The following is a 26,736-nucleotide window of genomic DNA, read 5'->3' as shown; positions in this document are numbered from 1 at the left end:
CACAGAGAAAACGAGTGATATGTAGAAATTGTTAACCAATCTTGATTGTGTGAGATTTAAACATTTTGCCCGAACCCCCTTTTTTTTACTCTGACAGTATACTGATCTGCATATTGCAGAGTTGTACAAACAGAAAGAGATCATCACGGGGCATCACAGAATACAGATCTCCCTTCCACCATTAGCACTGATTCTGCTACATGACAACACATCTAACTGTTGCCTGCAATGGGAGCCTCCCACAGGAAAATCCAGACTGACTGCATTCGTTTCGAGGGCAACACTGGCTGGCACTACCCACAAGCTCTGTGTAGAGCTCTACACACCTAAAGGTTTAGGGCTGGGCCAGCAGATGCAATCTCTCCCATCCTTCCATGTTCTGACCAAATACTTGGACGAGATGGTGAGAAAAGGGCATGGTGGAGAACCACCTCCAGATGCTTTGAATTCCAAGTCCCAGCCAGCATGGCCAGTGGTCAGGGATTATGGGAGCTTTAGTCAACATCAGGAGGGTTACAGGTTTCCCAACCTCTGGTGGAGAGTTTCAGCTTTATTCTCCATACATATTAGCTCCATGTTGCTTGTCAAAGCAACTAAGGAACATTTTATGAAAATATAGCTCTAAATTATCAGGTGCTTCGCTATGCCATCTTCTAATCTTCACAACTTGCAACATTATTTTATATGGAATTTTTCTAGCAGCAGTTTGTTAGAATAAAAGCAAGGGAAAAGGCCAAACAGTCAAAAGCATCAGCAATTGGTTGCTATGTTTGATAGCCATTTTTTGCTTTCTTTTTTTCCGGAAGGCATATAAGCAGATCAATGTATACAAATTAGCTTAGTGAGGATTTGAAGAAAGGTCTCTATTTGTGCTAGTACTCAGTAATTAACATTAACAGTTGCTCTCACCACAACACAATGGTTTTCAATTGACAATATATGGGAAAGCATTTAATAATAGCAACGGATACGATAATGGCTCAGTTGCATTGAATGAATGCAAATTAGATGACTGCTTAGAAAACTAACTTCCATTAAGTGAGTTGAAAACCAGCAGATCTGACTATACAGGTGTATGTTTCCCAAAGAACTATAGGGAGGAATTCAACATAGTGCTAAAGAGATCACTCTGACAGTGCAAGTGGAAGAGAAACCAATTATTCCCCCCAAAATGGAAGGTGGTCTGCAGAAGGGAAGAGTACACAAGGCACTGCAACCCTGCCTCCCACAATGACCCGCCTATCAAGAAATGCATTGCTGAACTGTATTGGTGATTGTTTCATAATTATATTGGATTTTAGTTTATGGTTTTGTTTTCAGTGTCAGGTTTTCAATGCTGCTAGCCACCCTGGGAAAGGGAAGAATACAGGTAATAAAACAATAATTTGTTCCACAGCTGCCCTCCCTTCTCTCTCCCTCAGTGCCTGTGCTTTCGCTCATTCAGCATGTTTCATTTTTCTCCTCACCTTCCATAATTAAACCCATCCCTGTTCAATCCCTTTACCTACCCTGCTTAAACTGTAATTTCCATTTTCTTTCCCCCACCTGCCCCGCTTTAGGCTTTTACAGCATTTAATTATTATCCTCTGGGCCTTGGCTCTCAGTCTCACAGTTTTCCTTCTCAAATAGAACTGCTTTCCTCCATGCTTAAAAACAATCCCAGTCATTTCGTTCTGTCCTAGCAGCTTAGCCACAAGTACCTAACCTAGCACTTCAACACGTTTCCTCAACCCACATTCTGAGATCTCACTCTCTCACCAACCTTCCTCTATGCTCTATAAATCAACCAAATGCTTGCATTCTTGGCATCTTCCCCACCACCGCCTCCCTCTGCAGAAAAGATGCAGATAAATCATTTTGAAGAAGGAATAGAATAAAAAATATGGACCCCTTTCTGAAATCCATTCTTTTAGATTTTTTTGCTCAAGTGATTCTGCAAGAGCTGCATCTTTGCAAAAATATGCAACTAGTAAAATGTTTTTTCTCCCTCCCCACGCTTTACGTTTCTTTAGAAAGGGGAGCCTTCTAGCGTATAATAGGGGGTCCATCAATACTTCATTCCCAGCAGAGAAGTAAGCAATTTTGATTCTATGGCTCTAGGAATAAATTTTCAGTCTCCAAGCCTGTGCATTCTCTGGACATATGCACAGCTGAGTCAGAATAAGAATATTGCCAAGCTGACACCTCCTGTGAATCCTGCAGCTACAACTGCTGTCTGTCTCTTGGCTTACACCAGGAATTTAGGTTCCTATGATTCAAAGAAAACCTGCAAGTTTCTAGCCCTGGTGGCTGAGAAGATAGAATTAGGTGTGAGTGGGAAATTCCTACTGGGATCTCAGAACTCAGGGGATCAGTTTGAGTAAGATGTCTAGTGTTTGAGGATGGAGGCTTCATTGGCCTGCATAGTTAATTGCTCCTTCTCAAATCTGTCACTCCCAGATTATTCAATACAGTTAAAATGTAGGTCGATTGTACAAAATAAGAAAAAGTATGCAAATGTTCTTAATTTGCATAAATTACAAAGGAAAAAGAACTCAGTGTTTCTTAGTGTATAAATCAGATTGCCTTGATGCAGGGTTCTGTTTGTTTGTTTGTTTTGAGCTTGAATTTCACAAGGCCCTGGCGTTAAGGAAGAGCTTTTAAAGAGAAGAAATCAATGAAATTCTAGAATGGTGTTCTGACAGAAAGAACCATGATGGTGGAAATACAGGGCTGATACCTTATATGGAACTCTTGGGGGGGGGGGTTTCATTGAATGCAAGTACTATTGCATGATGGGGAGGCTTTCTTGCTGATCTCATTTAGAGATTTAGAGAATGAACTGCCCCTTTCCAATGGGGAAAGTGGGAAATGTACAATGACAGGGTCAGTTAAATCTCTATGAAAGTTAGAACCACCCTACCCAGCAATCCTCCATTAGAATGAAGAAAATAACAAAGCATGCTGTCCAGTCAACGCTGCCTGACTAAAAAGCTGCTGGAGGCAAAGGGGAAATGGCAGCCTGTTCTCTGGCCCAGCAGTTCCCAGACTTCTTCCCGCCCTATTGGACCACTTGAAAAATGATGAGGGTCTTGATGGACCACTTAATTTTTCTGCCTGTTGTGGCAATTTTAATGCATTACAATTTATACTGCATGGTTTTTAATTGTGCTTTACTGACACACCACGGACCACTTGACTGAAGCTCATGGATCAGTTTGGAAACCTGTGCTCTAGCTAGATTATTGGGGGGGGGGGAATCAATGTCAGCACAGTTACTCATCATGAAAAATGGAATAAGCTTTTAGAGAACTAAATCTCCTCTGGAGATGCCTAGCCTGACCCTTTTAAATTCCTCATTGTGTTCTGCATTGTTTCTGATTCTGGGAGCCATCTTCCACATTTTATGAGTCAGAGGTTAAGTAGTATGGCAAATTGCTTCATGCTGTCTGTTAATGTTATGGATAGGTAAGAACATTATTTTTATTTACCCGCAGAGCTCATGTATTTGTGCAGATGCATAAGAACAGGCATAGGCAAACTCAGCCCACCAGGTGTTTTGGGACTACAACTCCCATCATCCCTAGCTAACAGGACCAGTTGTCAGGGATGATGGGAGTTGTAGTCCCAAAACATCTGGCAGGCCGAGTATGCCTATGCCTGCATAAGAACATTTACAGATGCGACTTTTTTTTTTAACTTTGCATACAGTCATAGCCCTCCTTGTGCTTTATTTATACCAGCTCATGCATTTGTTGCCAAAACCCAACTCTAATAACAGGGAACAAAAGAATGGCTTATTACTAAAATTGTGCATTGCAATCACAGGCTCAGGACTGTGCCCATCATGGAATAAATCTGTTAACAACTATGTACAGAAAAGTGATAAAACACCAGGAGGTCAGAACAATTTGGAAGTACATGCATTTATTAATGGCTACTATTTGTTTCAGTGTCACTATCTCTTTATAGCCCTTGTGTCTATTAGGCCCTCTCTGTATAAACTTCTTTACACAAAACATAACTGCTGATAATACAACCTCAAGCAAATTAAGAAAATGAATATATATATATATATATATATATATATATATATATATATATTCTAGCACTCAAGCACATTCTGGTAGCACACAAATGAATCAAGCAAACAAATTTTAAAATTACATTACACCATACTTATTTGCATAGTGTTTTTGAAGCAATGCACTAGGGAAAGTGAACAGAAGGAGAGAGCCATTAAATGAGCAACATTAAACAAAAAAGTGTCATAACTTATTTTGAAGTGAGAACAGCGTATTAAAACTATAAGAAGTTAGCAGAGAGATAACATGAAACAATGGAACTAAATAAGAAGAGATTGGACTAAGGGGAGTATGTATGAGAGTTTATGAAGTACTGAGAATGGACAGAGATTGGAGTTTAATTGTCGTCAAGTGGATGAAATAAAACAAAACTGATTTCTATCAGTGCCACCATGTAGGAGGCTACGTGATCATGCAATATTGCAGAAAGTCCCATTTTGGAAACTCACAACAGGGCTGAAATAGTGTTCTGGTGGCAGACAAGTATTATGTGGCTCTGTAACTGTTCTGATTATCCCTCTTTTCCTGCATCCCTGTCCCTTTATCTCTCTCATTGCACAGCATGACCATAAACAGAAGAGAATATTTGTTTTTCTAAGAATTTGTTGGATTGATTCATTTTCCACCTGCATTAATAATGCTTGCTTGGACAGTGAACATTTCCATAGCAGTAGCATTCTAAGCAAATAAACAAAGCTTCTCATTTTAGTGATAAAGATAGGAAGAGTTGCTCTTTGAACGTTAACACTTGTTGCACAAGCCATTATGGCCATGACAAAGCAACACAATGCACAGAAGCAGAGGTGGCTTCTCTGTGGTCTTTAGATGATGCTGGACTCCAACTGACATAACAGTTAGGGATATTGGAAGGGATAATGTCAGGGAACTGCCATCGGAAAAGGGGAGGGAGGCAGGGGGATACAGAGAGCCTCCGAGGCTTCTGAGGAGCAGCTCCTAGTCCAGCGGTGGGGAAAGCCATACCTCCAGTGGAGCAAAGGGGGAAGGGGGCAGCCAAGCGAGGGAAGGGCTCGAAGATGCTACTGAGAGCCCAAGCGCCTCACCTAGCCTGGCTGGCCAGGAGGCATACACGCCATTTCCGTCCCCCAGCTTGTGCAGAAGGGTGAAACGTAAGGAGGGGAGGCGGAGATTTGGGGTGTCTAAGTTCTTATGTTGGGGGAGAAACCGGAAGGGGCCACTCCCGGAATCTGCAAGTGACTAAGACGGACATGAACTTTGTGGTTCTGCACTGTAAATAGTTTGCACCAATAAAACCTGTAAAAGACAGGTCGGAGTCCTGCCTGGTTACTCACGAGCAACCACCAGCAGCACCTGACAGATAAGAACATCTGAAGAGCCACAGGTTAGTTAACCCTTCAAAATAGCCTACTTACAAAAAAACCCCACCTAATTTAAAAATTACTAAATAAAAAAAGCAACAGCTCAATGGATCACCAATAAAAAATAATCCTGCATGCACATTTTTTAATTATATTGATTACCAATCTCTCTCTCGTAAAATAAGTAGTTGGTGGATTTCAACTCTATACAGCTATTTGTTTAAAGTCTTTCATAAAAAGGAAGTTTATAAAAAGAATAAGCAGATAAGAAGAATACTCTTTGAACAGATTATTTCTCCATGATAACTTTTAAGTTGCCCTCATTTGATCTTAGCAACCTTTTAAACTTGTAAGCTATTGCCTATATTATAGCATTCCTCCCTAAACCGAGAGCTGACCAAGAAAGAAAAAATCCCTTCCATGAAGCCCACAGCCAGAAATTAACACTTTTCTGGTATTGTGCAGGACCAGCACATGGTTCTGGTCCTCTCCATACAAAATTGTGTAAGGCTGCAGCAATTTGCTTTTATTGTGAAATTCTGGGAAATTGTTATTTACTCAGATGGTGATGTTTTTGTTTTCTTTACAACCTTCCTTTGTATAGACAGGTGCATTAACTAGAGGGAACACAGATGACTGATGATGCAGAGAATCATTTAACAATGTCAGTCAATAATAATCATAGAAAGAGCAATCAACATGCTCCTACACAGCTCCCATTCATTTTTATGAAGTTTACATAAGGCAATGTCTTCCTGGTAGGTTGCATCAACAGACTAGATTCTTTTCTTGCTCTCCCTTTTTAATGTTTATATATTGATTTTCAAGAATTTCATTTATATAAAGAAACAAGAATTAACCTGGATAAGCAGACATTATAAAAGTTTCTTTAAGAATCCCACGTTTATCCTGTTCAGTCAAAACTCCAGAACACTATTTACCTGCTTAAATTTGTTTCCACAATGGCTAACAAAGAACTAAAAAAATAATAGCAACAATTCAACCAAAAAACATAAAGCATACAAACTAACACAACAATCTGAAATAAGTCAACCACATTAGTGTTTTTTAAAAGCCTAGAAAAACAAACTTTTTTGCCTGGCACCTAAATAATAGTAAGAAGGGGGGCTTGGGGGGTGTCCCTGTAGAAGACATCCCAAAGCTTAGGACACTATCACTGAAAATGTTTGCTCTCCCATCAAATCTGCTTTCTGGACAATGCACAGATCAGAAACTATCATGGTAGACAAAGATCAATGTTTGTTTTTTAATTTAAAACTTTTTATTTCATACTATTGCATTTTAAAACCTTTGTTAGCATGAATACCAACATCTTAAATCCTAAAAATTCACAACTCTCTATCAAGCACACACACACTGAATGAAAGCCTGCTTTCCTATGTTTAATAAGGTGTTGCTTGGTTCAGCTGTATGTTAGAAGCTTTGGCCAGCACTGTATATGTGGAGTGGCAGCCAGGACCTTCCAGAGGGATTTCCTAGATTATTCTCTCAGTCTGTTTTTATCTGTGTTCAAGTGTATGCAGTCAGTTATTGTTAGCCACAGTTCTACACGGACACAGTGTTTCCAGCTTCACCAGTGTGGCAATCCAGCGGAACTGTGGTGCCCTGCTAACATTGATGGACGCTGCAGGGGAGCTAAAAGGTCGTCCTTGCTGTGCTGTTGGTCAAGGAGGGCACAAGGGCGTTTGCCCCTGAGGTCATCTGAAGAGGAGATCTTGCCTGCCAGAGTCAGAAGGAGGTGCCATCCAAAGCCTGGAGTGCCCTCCAGGAACCACTAGGGGAAAACACTGTTTTGCCCAACACTTGCCACTCTTGGTTTGGGAAAGTTTTTGTCACTTTGACTAAGATGATCCAGTGCACTTTAATCCAAGTATGGATGCAGACAGATGTATGTAAGTAAGTAAAAGAGACTATTGTGTCTCTGTGTGCCTGGCTGGATGAAATAATTCCCCATCCATAATTGAGCACAAGGTAAACTGTTGGTTTTGTACCAGAATTAGCTATGCCTTGCACTGTGATTAGTAGTCAGCTATGCAGAAGACCAAATGGCGGGTAGAGATAGTTCTTTCCCCACACTGGGTTCAGTTTTACAAAGGCACTGCAAATCTGCTGTGCATTTTAAAAAGTGTAGAATGGGCAGCAGAAAGATAAGCAACTCACTTTGCAGTGGTCATGCTGTAACTGTAATGCTGGAACATCCCCACCAATAGGCATCTGCTTCTTTATCTCTTCATCTTTCAGGTTCAGCCATTTGATAAGCTCTTCCAGTGATGACAGCAACTTATTCCACTTCTCTGCACTTGCCTCTAAGTGAGCCCTGCAATGAGACACAGCAAACATTTTAACCTTTAGGCTACATTAAAATATTATAGGATGTTTTCCTTAATGCAATCCAAATAACTGTTCAAATGATCTATTAGATATAACCATTTCAAAATGGCTTATACAAGAAAAGCAAAGGAATCTAGTCTGAAATGTGCGGCCCACAGATGTTGTAAAATACTCAAATGGTACCTAAATCATACATAATGATACCAAATGAGTATCCAAATGGGATGAAGGGAAATCCTCATTTTGTCTCAGACATTGTGCAAATTAGGATTAGAATGAACTCCCTGCTTGTGATACTGTCAATATACAGTGACATGTTTGCAAATTATATTATACAAACAAATCACTGCGTTGTTGCTAGCTGCAGCACACATGAAGATTTCAAGACACCAGAAGATGGGGAATTTCACAGTTCAGGAACTGAGAGATAGGATATGGCAAAAAATGCTTGCTGAGAAACTGGCATGTACTAAATGGATTAGAGGTTGTGCTAAACAAGATAATTAAACCAAATATAGTAACCTTTCTTATCATACGCGGCATAACCTAGAAGACACCTGTATCTTACAACTCCCTGTGAAGAGAGGCGTTCACAAACTCTTTATTAAAATGACTAATAAAGGGTTATTGTGTGGGATTGTTTGACAAGACTATGGAAGGAAGACCATTTATGCACTTCCAGTCTGAAGTTCAGTTTATGTCATGAGCCCCACAGCACTGTGGGGATCAGGCTTGGATTGGAAGGCTCTGATGGACAGGAAGGGAGAAGAAACAGAGAGGAGGACTAAATTCTGGCAACCTGGGTTGGAGGAGGGTTTTTTTAGAAGGGAGAGCAGAGATGCTGGCTCTCCCCTCTGACCTTCTTGTGCAGCAGAGAATGTCAGTGGAGGCTGGGGCAGGCTTTAATCAGCTGAGGCAGGAAGCTAAGCAGGAGCCAGCAGCGACTGAACAGGAGCCCAGGCAGGAAGTTGCAGTGCTGTCACCTAGAACCAGGTGTGACCTGGTCCCACGAGGTGACAGAGTCTCATGAGTGAGGATGCCACACTTGGTTTTGAAAAGCTTGGCAAGAGGAGTAGGGAAACTTCGGGAAACATCTTCGTTGCTTCTGGTTGGCTAAAGCTCCTCTGTTGGCTAGCAAGGCTGATCTCACACCTTAATAACTGTTGTTATATACTATTGTTGTACTGTGTGTTTTGGGTCTATGGACCGCCATAAAGCTGTGTGTGTGTTTCTGTTCGGTTCTGAACTTCTTGCCCTGTTCCTGGACTTCTGAATTGTGACTCCTGAGCACTGAGCCTGTACCATTACATGCTGGAATAAAGAAAGAGCCTCTGTGTGTCTTGGGTGGGAGCCGGGCCAGTTTCATTTTAATGGTTCCACTGGAAAACATTACTAAAAATACATTTTGAAAGGAAAATCCCCATTCTCTATTTTAAAACTACAAATTATGCAATCTAGTAAATGTTCCAGAATATTATGCTTCAGTTTTAGCACCAAGTGCAGTGTACCAAGCTGTAGTCCTCAAACACACCAGTTTAAAATAGCTACATGTAAAACCCTATCAGACTTCTTAGGGGCAAAAGTCCAGATTTCCATAAGACCTGTCTATGACAGGTTCATACCCAGAATGACAGGGGCAGTAAGGGGTTAATGTTAACTAGCTGAGCATTGCTGGTGCAGATTACTTACTGCATTTTTGCTGAATCAATGAACTGCTGCAGCATTGTGCTGTAATTCAGTTAATATGACATACCATTAGTGTAACTACTCTTGATAATGTCAGAACCTTTTATTTTTCTGAGTCCCTTGTCTACTTTAACCTATGGTAAGCAGAGAGTGTCCCAATACTCACAAGGAAATGGTTGTAATCTTCTCCTGTCACTTACACTCTATCATCCTATCAGTGCACCTAATGCATTTTAGATTCTTAATAGCTTATCTGTGTTTTCTAGAATGATGGTAAAGTAGGACAGACCTCCACTTTAATTCTGTCCATTCAATGATCTTGACAAATCTTGAGACCATATAATTGCCTTACACTGATAAACAGTATGCCAGCTGAGCTATAGGATGGAACTAATAGTTCACAGTTTAATTTTCTGCTAGCTCAATATGCAATTCTTGTAGCAGAACACCAGCCTTTTTAAAGAAAAAAGAAAAAGATTAAATCTCTCCCTCCAAAAAATACTGCATGCTTTCTTCGCTGATTCCAGTGATTATCTCATTCACTATTTCTTTCAAAGAGCTCTGAACACACATCTCCCTCTCTATGGCCTTACAGGAACTGCAATTATTCATTTATCACAACTACCCCCATAGGAAAAGGTAGAGTGGTCAGCTGACTACCAAGCCCTGGCCACAGAAATATTGGGGGGAGGGGGTGGGTACAGCACTTGCGTTTCAGATACTAAATCGAAACACAACACTGGGCTTGATTCTCTGTGGAAGTGCATCACTGTATCCCTTTGCACTTCTGTGGAACAAATTCTATACAATCATTGGAAAATAAGTGTGAAAAACGTATGTGTCATAAGATGCAACAATGACCATATTGTATGGGCATGGTCCATATCAAGGATTAGTCTAGCTAATCCTATTAGCCTCAAAAATCTAATTATTTGCAGCAAGCTTCTAGCCTTCCAGAACGCTGACTGACACAGGCTGTCAGCATTTGTGGGTACCTCAAAGCCCTTTGATTTATTCTATACCTCATTTGTTTAGTAATCCCCTAGCTTGTTCTCTTGACTTTTGAACCCAGTTTTGACTGCCACTGTGGTACAGTGACTAGCGTGTCAGACTAAGGAGATCTGGGTTCCAATCCTCACTCCATCCTGAGGATTACTGGGTGACCTTCAGCTAGTCAGTATCTCTGAGTCGATAACTCACCACACAGGGATGATGTGGAATGAGCAGTGTATAATGCCTTGAGAGCTTGCAGGGGCAGTGAAGTATACGTGGAAACAAATATGTACTGGTGGTCTCCATTGCTCAGCTACATGTCTTGTATGTACTACAATCTGTGCATTCAGTGAGGAATCTCATCCCGACTGAGATTAGAAAAAAAAAGAACTACTTGCGCCTGATACAGCCTTTCTTATTTCAGCAGGCATTTTAAGGTAGCATTTGATTTTATGAAAATTTTTATTGCTCTTCTTCTTTCTATGGTTTTTATTTAATTATCATTTTGATTTAATAATTAAGTGGTATATCTATATCTATCTATCTATATCTATATCTATATCTATATCTATATCTATATCTATATCATCTATATCTATCTATATTAAATAGTAATAAAAATTAAGCTGCTAGCTTTTCTCTGATTTGGCAGTTCCTGAGCCTTGACTGGGAAGCTACTTATTCTCCAGGGGAGTACAGTGGTACCTTGGTTTAAGAACAGCTTAGTTTATGAACAACTTGGATTAAGAATGCTGCAAACCCGGAAGTAGGTGTTTTGGTTTGTGAACTATGCCTTGGAATAAGTACATGTTTTGCTTCCTGTTGAGTGTGTTCCATTTGTAAATTGAGTCCCCCGCTGCTATGGGAAAGAACGCCTTGGTTTAAGAACGGATTTCTGGAATGGATTAAGTTCGTAAACCAAGTTACCACTGTACTGTAATTGGATCACTCACTGTACCAGTCCTGTTTGGAATCAGTCTTGGGAAACTTCCTGGACCCAAAGGATGGGCTTACAATACTAGCTACTATTTTATTTATTTTACTGTGTTATCAACTTGATGTGAAATATGCTCTTATACATGAGCATAGTGGCCTTTGGCAAGCCATATCTCTTGGGCTTTTTTCCCCTCTCTCTTCTTTTTGTTTAATTCAGAAAGGGTACATAAAACATACGAACTGGAAAGTAATCCATGATAGGATTAGATAGGAAATTGGTAAATCTAGCAGAACATGTGTTTCTAAGCAAGCAAGCATATGTTTCTGAATGAGGGAAAATGTTATACAAGTTCCTCCTAATCCCAGTTTAGGTTTCAAACACTTGTTAAACATAAAGGTATAAACACATTTGAATGCTTATTGGAATTGTGGTTCCAGACCTTCCCATCCTTATTTTCTACTTTTACTCAAAACGGTTCTAAAATTAGGGCCAGATGTAGCTGTACTGATTGTGAACACACACACCAGAAGGCTTCTTTGTTCAAAATAATTGAGGACTGAAGTGCTGTCACTGTTTGTAAAGCTTTGAACAACTTGCCTAAAAAATAGATGGATATTTGTTGAAGTTGATGGCAACTTTGTAATAATAAAACCAACATCAATAAAGATCAGTAAAACACAATGCTATCAAATCGAAAAACAAACATCCATTTGGCAGGGGTCCATATAAGAACTAACAAAATCTTTCCTAAATTTGTCTGAGAGCTTTTCTGACCTGAATTAAAATGAGTTATGCTCCCACACTGTGCTTCCAAACTCCACAGTGGCCTTTTGTCCAGACTTCCTAAATTTTGTCATATTTTCTAGCAATGATGTATTTTATAATTATTATGTCATCTATTTATCCTCCTACAAGTCTTGAGGCTGAGACAGTAACTCCCTCAAGCTACCTAGTGGTTACATACTTCTACATGTACAGCTGCAAATATACATAAATATTGCCATAAGCACCATCTTAGGGGGCAAGGGGCAAGGGCCCCCAAAAAATTCAAACAGGGGGCTGCCCCCCCCCAAAATCTTCAGCAGTTGTGCATGCGCACCATGCAACATGCTCACCTTAATCTTGCTGCCTGCATCACTCACACACATTGCCAGCCCCCTCAATTGTGGGGGGAAGGTGGCGCACTTGAATATCACATGTGTGTACAAACTTTGCACTTTTGTATTGTGCCTACCTTTCTCTATTGTTGGCATGTTTCAGCAGCACTGATTAAAGGAGAGTATGTGTGGCCCACACACTCTCACTCTCTTAAGAACAGTACCATAGGTTGCCAAGGTAAAATATCACCTAAAGCAATTACAGAAGAAAATATAAAGCTGTGGATCATAAGATAATTTAACTTAAGGAAGGAAAGTTTCAGATTCCCTCCTTCTTCCCTACAGCCTCCTTATTTTTGGATTTGCTGTGTTGGCTCTTCAGAGGGTCAGATAGTACTTCTGAACATGGGAATGGGAGGGTACACTGGGGGGGGGGGATGAAGAAGAGATGAGTTTATTTTCTTCTGTCAACTTATTTTAGAATTCAAGTCTGTCTGGAGCAATTCCCCCTTTCCCCACCAGGCAATGTTTCATAACTCCGCCATTACTCAGCACATCCATAGAAGCAGAACCATCTGTATAGGGTGATAAATAAATGAACTGAATTTATCCTTAGAGAGAGAGTCTTGTCAACCTGTTTTCTCCACAATAGCCAGACTCTTATTAGGTTTGGCTCACAGAGGGAGCACCACTTCTTCTAGAACAGCTGAACCTTAAAAAACATAACTAATTAGCACTTTTCAGGAATTTTGTTCTGAACATGTGAAGCTATCCAGAATGTGCCATTTGGGAAGTTGTACTCCCTAGACATTGACATACATTTAGCAACATGTCTATATATGCTCTTTTACTTATGGGTCTTAGTGCTGCAGAACCAAACCTAGTCATTCACATGGTCTACATAGCTGGACTTTTTAATAATGATATTTAAGGAGTGACATGGTCTGTTCAACCTGGCATGTCTCCACGCCAAGACAAAAGTGTGGTGGGTTGTTATCTGAGAGTTGTTGCTTGCAGCCTTGACAGCGCAGTCTGAGGAAACTCTACAAAGCGTCGTCAACTGTTTTGCTCAAGCCTGCAAGGAGATCTGCCTTACCATTAGGCTGATGAAGACCAACATCCTGAGTCAGGGCATTGCCAGCAGTCTACACATCAGCATTGCTGACCACACACTTGAGGAAGTAGATGATTTTGGCTACTTGAGTTCCACCATAACCATTGATGCTGAGCTGAACAAGTGTATTGGCAAGGCAGCTACAGCAATGGTTTGCCTCTCTAAAAGGGTACAGGAGAATGTGATGCTAATGTCCAAGGTCAAGGTCAAGATGAAGGTTGAGCACGCTGCTTTATGGAAGTGAGCTGTGAGCAACATACAACTGCCAGGAGTGACGCCTTAATGCCTTCCACATGCCTTCCACATGCATTGCATCAGGAATGTTTTTGGCAAGAGAAAGTCTCAAACAAAGCTGTACTTTCCCAAGCTCACATTCCCAATATACTCACACTCCTGTTTCAATGATGCCTACACTGGCTTGGTCATGTACACAGAGTGGAAGACAGCAGAATCTCCAAGGATGTGCTCTACAAGGAGCTGGCTTCAAGTACCAGGCCCATTGGCAGACCAACTCTGCATTGCAAATATGTCTGCATACGAGGCATGAAGACTGGCAACATCAACACCACCATGTGGGAATCCCTTGCAGATGACCGCAGTGCCTGGATTCAGAGAATCCAGATGTGTATCCACAACAGTGACTAGAGAAGGAATGACCACTTGCAGAAGCAAAACTGGTTACCTTCATCTGCCCCAGTTGCAACAAAATATGTCTCTCCCACATTGGTCTCTACAGCCACAGTAGGTGCTGCAACTCTCCAACAGTTTGACTTTGCCCCCAAAGGCACACTCCTCTGTTGTCTTCCAAGACATACAGATGCCCACAACAATATAGCAGGATGACAAAGTATTTCAACAACAACAAACAACAACAAAAACTTATTCAGCAGATTTCTGCCTTGTAAAAAAGACACAGGGAAGTAAATCATTCATGACACTAGACTGGATCCAGTAGAAGGTTGTTCTCCACTGCAACTTCTTATGCCCCAATGGATTGGGGAAACCAGAAGGTTTGTCCCTTGGAATGGAGGTTTGTGATTAGAGGGGGAAATCTCCCCAAATCAGGAAGAGTAACTTGCATGAACTGACACAGTATACCTGCTTCCCACAGTGTTCTGGTAATCAGAAATACCTGGACACTGATAAAAATCTATAAATCAGTTCCTTTGTGCACCATTGGTGCAACAGGTTCTAGGAGGGGTGACAGTAACATGGCTAAGTTTGTATCAAGAACTTCAGTAAAAAATGGTTAAAAATAAGTTGTCAATTCCCTTGCCAAGAGACTGACAAAAGCAATGTTTTGATTTATTTGAACTTTCTTCAAAAGGAGAACAAAAGCTAGTAATAGTTTTTTCTTTGTTTGGAATATGAGGCACCTGTTCCTTTTGTTGTTTTTATTCTGATGGCAAGCCAAATACTGCAGTAAGAATCATATCCCCAGACTCAAATAAAGTACATTCCAATTTTCCTACAAGAATTACCAGAGCACCCCTTTAGTCATTTAGCCACATGCGAAAGCTTTCTGTCCCTACCCACTTTAGTCTATGATTTAACAGGGATTCAAAAGCAAACGTTATTCTCACACCAACAGTCCCTTGCTTAGAAGTAGTGTCCAAATCAGCCCTAAATTGCAGCTCTGCTTGAATAGGCAAATAGCAGCGAGTCTGCAGATGAAAGAGATGCAACTTGTTCTCTGAGCCTCAGAGACCAGCTTTAGCCAGCTGCCATAAGTATTTGCAATATAAGAACTGCCGGCTCAATGCCTCTTGCTGGGAAAGCATTCTTGATCCTTGGAAATATATTTTTCAGCACTCTTCTGGGACCTGTCTAGCAACACTTATCTGTGGCTAGTTCTGCATTTTAAATCTACAGCACTTTTAGTGTTCAGCAGAAAGGGAGAAAACTGCCAAGAACTTCAATCCTGTGCAAAATGCAACACTCTTATTTGAGTCCACTTCAGCTCTGCGCTGAGGGTTTAAGTGGCTCATGAAGCCTTCTGCTAGCATGCCATGGAGGGTGAAATTACAACTCAGTGGCTCCTTTGCAATCAGGACTGAAGAAGCTGTACACGACCAGAAATTTAATTTTATCAAACATGGAGTGGCAGCCTGAACTGTCACCAAAAAGGCACAAAAATCAGAACAGAAACTGTAATCTCCATCTGCATGTGATTTGCTACGGGCCTATGCTATATTTTAGTAGCAACTCATATTCAGAACCTATGAGGGTTCTGAATGAGGGGGGAAATGTATCACGAAAAGAAAAGAAAAGAAAAGAAAAGAAAAGACAAGACAAGACAAGACAAGACAAGACAGACAAGACAAGAAAGGTTGAGAGGGGCATAGGCAGGGTAAACGGCTATTCAGAAGAAGAGAACGGAAGAACCAACATTCAAATATCTTCATAACAAAACAAAAGGAAAGAAACAAAAAACAAATCAATCCTAACAACTAACCACAAAACAGATAGTACAAAAACTTTAAAGAATCATATTAAATATTGCATAGCCACAAAAAGACACCACTGATATATTAGTGGGTTGTTGTTGTTTTTTTGTTAATTTGGCAAACTGGGTTGAAGGACAAGCATTGTTTTAAATGTATTATATGAGCACTGTGTTCACTTTAACCCGGGATGGATTGTGGGGTTATTGCTTGGTTTGTTTATATGTTATGCATTTTGTGTTTTTATATTGTAGACTGCCCTGTGATCCTTGGATGAATGGTGGTATAGCTCAACCCCCACATTGCAGACCACATACTACAGAAGCAAGCAGTTACATTGCAGGAGGTAGTTACATCCAACTCTGAACAAGTTTTGAAATACAAAGTGAAATCTACCTAGATCTGATTATTACAACAGAGTAAATGATTACTTGTGTATTGTATTTGATGATTTAGTGTTTGCAGTTAACCCCCCCTGATTATGCTTCTAGATTTCTCCCTTACAGCTGATATATGTCATCTGAACATCATGTTCCATGCATATACACAAATTAAATTAATTGTAAAACTGTTTTAAGAATGATTGTTACACACCATTCATAATAACAACCACTACTCATCCTTAGACTCTCACCCTGGAATTAATGACTGGCTGAAGTAAATGACTTGAGGGCAGCTTGGGCCATTAATTTCCCCCAAATGATCATTAATCCCCAAGAAATACCATGCTGCTCAACTGTTACTGCTGGAACACTGCAGCTGTTGATTAAAGTATTAACATAAATGTCTTCTCATCTCTTTCTTGATGATTTGCGAGGGACGCTTATAAGAGTCAAGACATTAAGGGTACTTGTTCCAACTATCGGCAGCGCAAGCTGACAGACACTGACCTCCCAAGCTTCCCTGAAAATGTAAAACTGAATGGAATTTTGATGTGAAGTAATCTAAGGTATGCCTGTTGTCTTTGTCCATGGAGTTTTCTTGGCAGGGATATTGGAGCGGCTTGCCGGTTCCTCCTCCAGGTGGATCACGTTTGGTCAAAACTCTCCACTATGACCTGTTCATCTTGGGTGCCCTGCTCAGCATAGTTCATAGCTTTTCTGAGTTATTCAAGCCCCTTTGCCACGGCAAGGCAGTGATCCATGAAGGGACCAACAAAGGTCCGTATAGTAAAAGCCATGGTTTTCCCAGTAGTGATGTATGGAAGTGAAAGCTGGACCATAAAGAAGGCTGATCGTCGAAGAATTGATGCTTTTGAATTATGGTGCTGGAGGAGACTCTTGAGAGTCCCATGGACTGCAAAAAGATCAAACCTATCCATTCTGAAGGAAATCAGCCCCGAGTGCTCACTGGAAGGACAGATCGTGAAGTTGAGGCTCCAATACTTTGGCCACCTCATGAGAAGAGAAGACTCCCTGGAAAAGACCCTGATGTTGGGAAAGATGGAGAGCACAAGGAGAAGGGGACGACAGAGGACGAGATGGTTGGATAGTGTTCTCGAATCTACCAGCATGAGTTTGACCAAACTGCGGAAGGCAGTGGAAGAGAGAAGGGCCTGGCGTGCTCTGGTCCATGGGGTCACGAAGAGTCGGACATGACTAAACAACTAAACAACAACAACAATCTAAGGTAGGATTCAACCAAGTTGCCATGTGTACAGAATGAGGCTTTCCTCTCTCTCCTTCCCCCGTCACCATGCCCCTTAAATCTGCTTTGGATAATTGGGGAAATCCCAAGAACAGGTTTAGGGAGTGTTCCAATTTTCAAACTGGCAGGGCACAACAGTGAGCAGCTCAGACACAATGTTATGTGGTCACACAGTTAGTAAGGGACCAGGCTTTTTATCCCCGATCCCATGTCCTCAACATAGCAATGCTACATCTGGGCCACTGGCAAGGGAATAAAAAGTGGGTTGCCTGGCATGTCTCTCAACATCAGTCTGCCTGCACAGGGAGGCCCTTGCTACCTAGTGGTGAAAAGTGCAGAAGGAAACTTCAACAAATTAGCAAACCACCATTTTAATCTATTCGTCCCATGCTCACGACATGTCAGGGGTACTCGAGATATGGCTAGCACACTATTCCCTGCCAGGCAGCAAGGATTTCGTCACGCACACATTCTAGTTCTCCAAAAGGTGTAAACAGCACCTGCTGGTTGCCCTGGGCCTTGGCATTTGCCTGAGGGTTGTTGTTTTTTAGTTTAGAGAAAAGGCAAGTAAGAGGTAACATGATTGAGATATATGGTGTGCAGAAAGCATACAGACAAAAGTTTTCCTCCCTTTCTCACAGCACTAGGGGACGTCCAATGAAGCTGAATGTTGGAAGATTAAGGATACACAAATGAAAGCACTTCTTCAGACAATGCACAGTTAAAGTGTGGAATCTGCACCCACAAGAGGTAGAGAGGAGCACCAATTTGGAAGACTTTAAAAGAGAATTACACAATTTCATCGAGGATGAGGCAATCAATGACAACTAACCCTAAAAGCTATAGTCTGCCTCTGCTGTTGGGAACCAAAATGCTTCTGAATATCAGGTGCTAGGAATCACAGGTGAGGACTGTGGTGTTGCACACAAGCCCTGCTTGTGGGCTTCCCATGGGCATCTGGTAGGCCACTGTGAGAGGAAAATGTTGGACAAGATGGCCCTGGACCTGATCCAGTAGGGCTCTTATGTTTATTTGAACATGCCGGCGCATGATAGGATGGCACTAACATGAAACTGGTGCATTTTTAAGCTGTGTCCATACTTGTACAAAAATGAATCACAGGAAGCAGCCCTGATTCAGATGTAACTTTCAAATCATATTTTACCTGATACTAGCAGACTTCGCTTTCAGGTCATTCCAGCGCTGGTTCATGTCATCAATGCGGTGTTGGAGCAGCGCAGCCTCATCAGTGTTTCCCAAGGCTTTTACCATCTTCTGCCTGTTTCCATCGATGCTTTTGAAGATGTCATTGTGGGCATCAATTTCAGCCTGGATGTCCTAGGAAACGAAAACAAAACAAAAAAAGAAAGAAAGAAAGAAAAGAAAGCCCACTTGTGTTAATACTGTACTCAGAAAGAGATAATGAACTATTCAGAATTCCCCTATCTCCCTATCAAAAACCAAGGTTACCACATAGGAATAATTTTTTTAATGCTACTATTCAGATATTCATAAAAGAGATCTCTGTTTAGCCTAACAGTATATGCTCTTGACAAAATTGAAAGTAATAGAAGAAATATGCTACTTCAAGAACGAACTGTTCAGATCAGTAGCATAAGGCCGCATTCTGACAACTGTTGTCAATCTCCCTAGCATGCACACAATTTTCCTATACACAATGAAGTACATAATTATGCCAGTACCGCTGTCAACATTTACCTCAAGGAATACTAAAGATTTCAAAATAAATTACTTACTTCATGTTAACACAAGCCATTTAAGACAGATCCAGATGGCAACGGTTTCTTGCACAGTGTAGGCTGCTTTTAGGAGCACTTGAAGAGTCCCAATGAGAAAGCAATTTCTCCCCTACAACTCCCCCAGCCCTGCATCACCAGTAAACTAAAGCCAGAGAGCTAAACTCATTCCCATATGGAACAAGCAACTGAGAAGGGTTGAAATAACACATCCAGTATCCAAAGCATTAAGCCAACTAATCAAGGTCAAGAGTATAAAGTGCTAAGTAGAGTCCATCTTGAATTGAATAACTAATGACGATAGAATTTTATAGCTGTATGGAGAAGGGCTTTTTGTGCTGCTGCCTACATTTTGGAATGATCTCCCTGTTGAGAGCAGGTGGGCACTGAGATCTGGATGCTTCTCCTGAAAGCTAAAATCCTGCCTCTTTACATGAGCTTTTCTTGACGGTTAATACCAGTTCCTAGCTGCTGGAATTGATACTGAAGTTTTAGTTCTGCTTTTTAAATATGATATTGTTTTGTTATGTTTTGTTATATGTTGCTTGTTTTATTGTTTTTGAAATCACATTGGTATTTCTTTAAAATGATGATAATCATAATGATTCTTGATACAAGTCTTCAGAAGATTCCAAGACTCAGAAACATACCTTTCTGAAGTTGCCGAATGCAAGGAGCAACATGAAGTTATGTCAGTGTGTTATGCCTTGTAGCAAGGAAGGGCAACCTATGTTGTATGTCTGTATGTTGTTGTCTGTATGTTGTTGAACTACAACTCCCATCAGCCATGGTTAGGGATGATAAGAGTTGTAGTCCAACCATACGTGGTGGGCCGCAAGTTTCTCCATCCCTACTGTAGACTTAATAAATATTTATAAGAAAGTCTAGAGATCTGGACAGGGATGTCCAATTGGCAGGCTGGAGGCAGAACACAAAGAAGTCTAGTGGTTCTTTCCCCAAAACATTTTAAATTTCCCACAAGTCAATGTGCCTTCTCACCTTTTACATGTCATATATTATATTCTATATAAACACATGCATACAAATATGTGTGTGTGTGATGCCCCGGAATGTATTATTTATTAATGAACTAAGAAGATGTACAGCCTGCCCTTCATTGGTGCCAGTACCAGGGTGGGGTACAACATAAAACAAATTATAAAAACTTCAGTAAAACAGAACAAAAAAACTCCAAGAAATCAAGAAAAGAGGAGCTTCTATTTTTCAAAGTAAAGCAAAAAGCACTGTGAAATGAACACCAACATGACTGCTTACTAACATCTGGGCAAGAATGTTTAAACATAGGGGGAAAGCCATGGGGCATACAGTATATCTCCATGAGATTAATCAGTGAAGATTATTACAGGAACCTTGTGATGCTACAAACATGATTTTCCTTTTGAGAGAATCAAATTCAACAAGCCTGGAATGCCATAAAGAGCTGATTCTTTCATATTCATTTCAGCATGTTCTATTCTCTCCCGAGTGAGCTTTTACACAGGTGCCCACGAGGGTAGCACAGCATCTAAAAATGGCCGTTATTCATACGACAGGCATTTAAGAATTCATTGACTGCTCCTGTTCATTTAGGGTATTGTGGAATGCATAATTATCCTCACTGGGAAAAGAAAACAGATGTATGGATGAAAATATGAAATCTCAGGGACACATTTGACGCTTCAACAAAGTTAGTGAAATAAAACTTGGAATTGTTTGTTTCTTCAGAGGGAGAAATGTTTTAGACACTCAGCAAGTACTTCCTTGTTTACAGGGCTCTCGACACATACATCTGTAGGAGTGTGGGACTCTTTCAGAGGAAGGATGGAGATGGTGAGTGGAGCTAACATGAATGGTCTCTGTGCGTTCTTACAATGACTAGAGGGGGCTGTGAGTGAACTATGTGACGTTTAATAGACCACTCTTACAGTGGTTTTTGTGTTTTCTTCATAACCATATGTAGCTTCTTTGTATTTATTTCCTTTTCAACCCCTTTCATCTCCTTAACATCTTGTGATATTTGAGAGTGATTTCTTCACATATATTCAGACTCGCACATTGATTCCTCAAGTATCAGTAATATAAGTGCAGCTGACAGAAATGTTAATCACCTTGTTCCCACCAGTTTGACCCTGTAAAACTGAGGTAGCAGAAGCAAACACTCCTCACGGCTGAACTTTTAAAACGTTCCACAGCGGAAATGAAATCACATAGAGTTTTTCATTCTTCCAAGTTGCACTTCCTTTCATCACCCCTTGCCCACGGTCTCTCTCCATTTACACAATTATGATGTAGTTGGTTATCTGGGGTAGATTCTGTTTATACATGTACTGTCTCTGAACTCAAATGCAGGGGACTAAATGGAAGAAAAACCCATTGTAATGCTATGAAAAGGTGTTGCTGTAGCATTCTTTACATGGTTAGCACCACTATAATAGTATCCAACAGAAAAATACAAAAACCTTGATCCTGAAAACAGCAATGAGGGGAAAGGCTCTACATCACTGCTGAATCATCTTTTAAGAAGAAGTTTCATTTTTTCCCCCTTGAAAAAAGTTCCAAATTTTAAACGAAAGCTTGTGAAGATTATGCCTGTGCAGCCCCAACCATTTGATCAGGAAAGGATACAGTATATGCAGCTTACACACACACACACACACCAAACTATGGCACAGCTAGGGAGTGTTTTTTGGTTTGAGGGTTGGCACTATCTCTTGGCCAAACCTTGGGGCCACATGCTAGTGGTGGGGAATGCTAAAACCAAAGTGTATGGGGCCAATCCACACTTGCACACACTTGCACACAAACACACACACACACAAACAAACACACACACACACACACACACACAGTCACACAACATTAACATGGGCACCTAGGATCTCTGTCTCCCTTTTCTCTTTTGTTTCACTCAGTCCACCTATTGCTCTACCTTCCCTTCCACCTCATGTTGTCAGGTGAAGAGAAAAGGAGAACCCTCATGACAAGAATTCCTGGGAGGCTGGAAGCAGGAAGTGTGGTGCACCATCATTCTTATGGATGAAGCAGTCGGCCAGGGGCAGGTGTACCACTGGCGAAGGTGTCCCCATGGCCCTGCAATGTTGTGTTAGCACTGCCAATGCCAATATCAAAATTGTCATTGCCAGTAAATTAATTGTGGGCAGTGGCAGGCCACTGGGCATGGCTTGGGCCAGAATGGGTCCATGGGTTGGCTGTTCCCCAGTCACAAGATATACAGGCAGAAATGTAATTAAACTAATATGGAACCCTTTGGTGGGCACTAAAAAACTAGAGATGTCAACAACAACAAATATTACCTAATTTAGACTATACATCTGCCCACTCAAATGTATTATGAACTGAATGTCATTTCACCATCTCAGAAAGTTAAACAAGATTTTGTTTGTGCACAGGCAAAATTTAGGCTGACCAGTTCTGTAAATTCACGTGCAAAAGTTCTTTAATGTTAACTCTTTACTATCAGTGAAATTCTCATTTGAATCCTCATTCCCTCTGAAAGTCTGGACTACAAAGCTGGCTACTGTATGGTGCAGGCACAGAAATTCTTTAATGCTAACCTTTCCTCTTGACGAAACTCTTTTTGACTGCCGTGAACTATGTGACTAGAGACCACCCAGCCAGGCTTGTCATTTGTTTGGCAAGTCATTTTTTCTCTCTGGGTCAGTTCTTTGACTGTTTCTTGCAAATGTTTTCGTTAGTTGCTTTCCCCCTGCCCAGATTCTGATCTAAAACCCTCTCTTACTCCTGAAGTTGTTTGTTTTGGCAGGAGGAGACAGCAACTGAATTTCCAGGGAACTCTCAATCATGCTTGGTGCTAGCAACTGGCATGCCTAGATCGCAATATCGCAAGGACCAGAACTCTCAGAAACAGGCTAGCTTTTTTTCTGAATGTACCTGAGAAAAACAAACTCAAACAGATTGTTGAACAGGTAAAGGCTGCAAAGGGTAACCATGTCAAGGTGAAGAGCCATGGCTCAGTGCTAAAGCATCTGCTTTGCATGCGGACGATCCCAGGTTCAATCCTTAGCCTCTCCAGGTAGGGCTGGGAATGTCCTCTGCCTGAAATCCTAAAGAGCTTCTGCCTGTCAGCGTAGACAATACTGAGCTCCAGTAGACCAACAGTCTCACTCAGTATAAGGCAGCTCCCTGCATAAACTACCCCACCTGCTTCATTCATCTTCATTTGCTTTCACCACCATTGCCTTCATTTTGTACCCGGTTGTGTAGACTGCGAGACTTTTTGCTGGTATGTGTTTTTCTAAGCATGGTAAAGGTAAAGGGACCCCTGACCATTAGGTCCAGTCGTGACCGACTCTGGGGTTGCGGCGCTCATCTTGCTTAATTGGCCAAGGGAGCCGGCGTACAGCTTCTGAGTCATGTGGCCAGCATGACTAAGCATTTTCTAAGCATAGTGCTTAGGATTTTTTAATATGGGTAAACACATAAATAAATTGCCGTCACTTTCACAAAGCTGAGCGGGCTACCAATACAATATGGCTCACACCTTAATCTTTAGGGAGAATCCTTTCATAGGAAAATAAGGAGAGCTCTGTTGGATCAAGTCAATGGCCCATCTAGTCCAACGTCCGGTTCTCACAGCAGGACCTGAGCACAAGAGCACCCTACCCTCCAACATTTTTCAACAACCTTCACACCCTATGTGCACTTCATACTGGTCCATCCACCCTCTGATATGTGCAAGACTCCTCAGACATGTACAATTGTACAGACACATACAAATAAAGACACAAAATAGTTAAGGATGCTACATTTTGACAGGCAACAAGGCAAACAAGGCATCCAATGCTTGAAATTTAAGTTTCATAAAATTAAGGAGGGCTACAAAATTCCTCCCATATGTTCATTTCCCAATTATCTTGTCTACAGACTGGTACAGATGCGTTGCCAACCTGCCAGTCTTCTAATTTTGTTCTCTTTTAATTTCAGGCTCCTGATAAAGTTTTTAAACTCAAACTTTTTTTCCTCCTTACAGGTTACCAATGTGCACCAGCCAAAAAAAAGAGAGGGGGGGAATCTAATCACCACACATATAAAAACATCAAGATAGCTACAAGTCTATACATACAAGTAGGCAAAACCCCAAAGCACTACTGTGACTAACCACCAGCTGCACCCAAAAAAAACTACTTGAAGCTGTGGTTAGGGTTCAGTCTGTCTGAAATTAACATGAAGCAAACCCCTTTGAGAATAAACCTTTTCCAGGTAGCACACCAAAAGTATTTTAGCTTCTGATCGTTTTGTTTGCAAGTGAAAATGTAAAACCTGTGGCATGATCTCTCAGGGGAAGCTGAAGCCTCAATCCATACACAACAAGCACAACCCAGTGGGACTGCTTCCTTCCATACAGATGTAATCAGGAGCATCTCCATTTGGTCACTGCTAACAGGGACTTGCTGTCATTGATAAAGCACCTTTGGCTCTGTAGGGCAGACGAAGCCGCTTGCAGCATTTTGAATCCAACACTTTAGGTATCCCTTCCTACAATAAATCAGCTCCTATTTCTCCTGCTTCCAGCATAGCAGGGTAAAGAGCATGTTAAATATCTGTTCTTCTGCATCAAATGGTGGAGGGAGGGGGACCTACCACAGAAAATTACAAACAATACAGAGTCCAGTTTCCATGTTTCAGAACATAGGTGTAACTTTGTCTTTATTTACAGACACCTATAACTGTAGACAAATGAATGTACAGTGGGACCTCGGGTTACATACGCTTCAGGTTACATATGCTTCAGGTTACAGACTCCGCTAACCCAGAAATAGTACCTCGGGTTAAGAACTTTGCTTCAGGATGAGAACAGAAATCGTGCTCCGGCAGCACGGCAGCAGCAGGAGGCCCCATTAGCTAAAGTGGTGCTTCAGGTTAAGAACAGTTTCAGGTTAAGAACAGACCTCCAGAACGAATTAAGTTCTTAACCCGAGGTACCACTGTAAATTTAGAAAGGAAGAACCACACAGAAAAAGAAAGCTTTGCAGTGCTAACCCTTGCACAGAACTACTATTGTACTCAAGCAGTTTGTAGACATGGATGTAAACAAAGCTATTAAATCCTTGTAAAACTGTCACTAAAAGATAACACTGCCTAGAATAATATCAATTGTGAATAAAGTATAGGTAAATCAAAGTGTAACTGTTGGGCCATTGGTTATGCTTGTTTTTTTAAAAGCATAATGAAATTACTTAAGAGCTCAAGTTGTTTTAATATCATATCTGGTGTTATTTTTTTTAAAAAAAGAATCTTCTGTGTTCCCATTTAAGCAAGGTCATTAAATAATACCCAAAACCTTATCAGGAACCTCCCAATACAGTCTGCATCACCTCCAGAATAGTGATATGCAGCTTGAGACATAGACACTCTTGTTGATCAAAGGGTCTCCAATAGCTAACACCTGGTGAATTTTCATCCTTTTAATAGCAACATTTTGGAGTGTGGGAATGTTTATTTCTGAAGTTTCCAGAACATATACATACACATACATGAGCCTTGGTAACACAAAGAATGACTCTGACAACAAGCCAGAACTATAGAATTACTTTCTGATTTTCCCCATTTTAGTCTTTTAACTGCTATGAGCCAACAGTCCCATATAAGTGCCAGGAGAAAAAATAAGGCAGACAAAAACAAATCACACTCCTGCTCTAAGTGAAGACATGACCATTCACCTTCACACGTGCATGGTGTGTGTGTGTGTGCGCGCACACACACACACACACACCCCTGCCCCCAAGTGCTCAGAATAATTAAAGGGTTACCAACCAAAGCTCAAGGAAGGCATTCCATACCACTGAGGCCACCTGATCCTCAACTAACAGCAATGGATCTGGAAGGTATCCCAAGCTGTGTGCCTGCTCCTTTGGAGGGAGTGTAACCCCATCAAGACCAGGCAACCTCTCATCCATCTGGTCTAGACTCTAAGGAACCATCCACTCACAGTGCCTCAGTCTTATCTGGGGTTGTACTGGTCTGCCCTCAGAGGCTGCCCATTTAGGCCTTAGGGAGTTCCTTACTAACATGGTCACACCTCTGTCAAAATCCTGGTCAATCTCTAGAAAACCAATGGGGAACCTATAGCCCTCTGGCTGTTGTTTGACTACAACACCCATCAACCCTAGCCAGCATGGCCACTAGTAAGTGGTGATGGGAGTTGTAGTTCATCACCTGGAGGGCCACATGTTCCCCATCCCTGATCTAGAATAAAGTGATGGCCCAGGAAATTGGACACAATTCCCCACTACCTAGGCATACTCTCTTGCTGACTGAAGACCATTG

At 41.2% G+C, this 26,736-nt stretch overlaps 1 protein-coding gene across 4 annotated transcripts in view; it reads right to left on the bottom strand.

Annotated features, from left to right (window-relative positions):
* The window catches only part of UTRN (utrophin), a gene marked incomplete at its 3' end in the record, with an annotated part of 327,288 nt that overhangs the window by 92,731 nt on the left and 207,821 nt on the right, over positions 1-26,736 (bottom strand). For all 4 annotated transcript variants that reach the window (XM_080998526.1, XM_080998525.1, XM_080998524.1 and 1 more), the window contains 2 exons: positions 18,837-19,009; positions 7,583-7,739 (listed from right to left, as the gene is read on the bottom strand). In XM_080998526.1, the coding sequence (XP_080854652.1) occupies positions 7,583-7,739; positions 18,837-19,009 (330 nt within the window). The remainder of the gene's footprint in view (positions 1-7,582; positions 7,740-18,836; positions 19,010-26,736) is intronic.

The sequence above is a fragment of the Podarcis pityusensis genome (genome assembly GCF_964106645.2).
Source record: "Podarcis pityusensis genome assembly, chromosome: 3".
Classification (NCBI taxonomy): domain Eukaryota; kingdom Metazoa; phylum Chordata; class Lepidosauria; order Squamata; family Lacertidae; genus Podarcis; species Podarcis pityusensis.
Note: the sequence above shows the minus strand (reverse complement) of the source record. Positions and strands in the feature narration are given on the sequence as shown.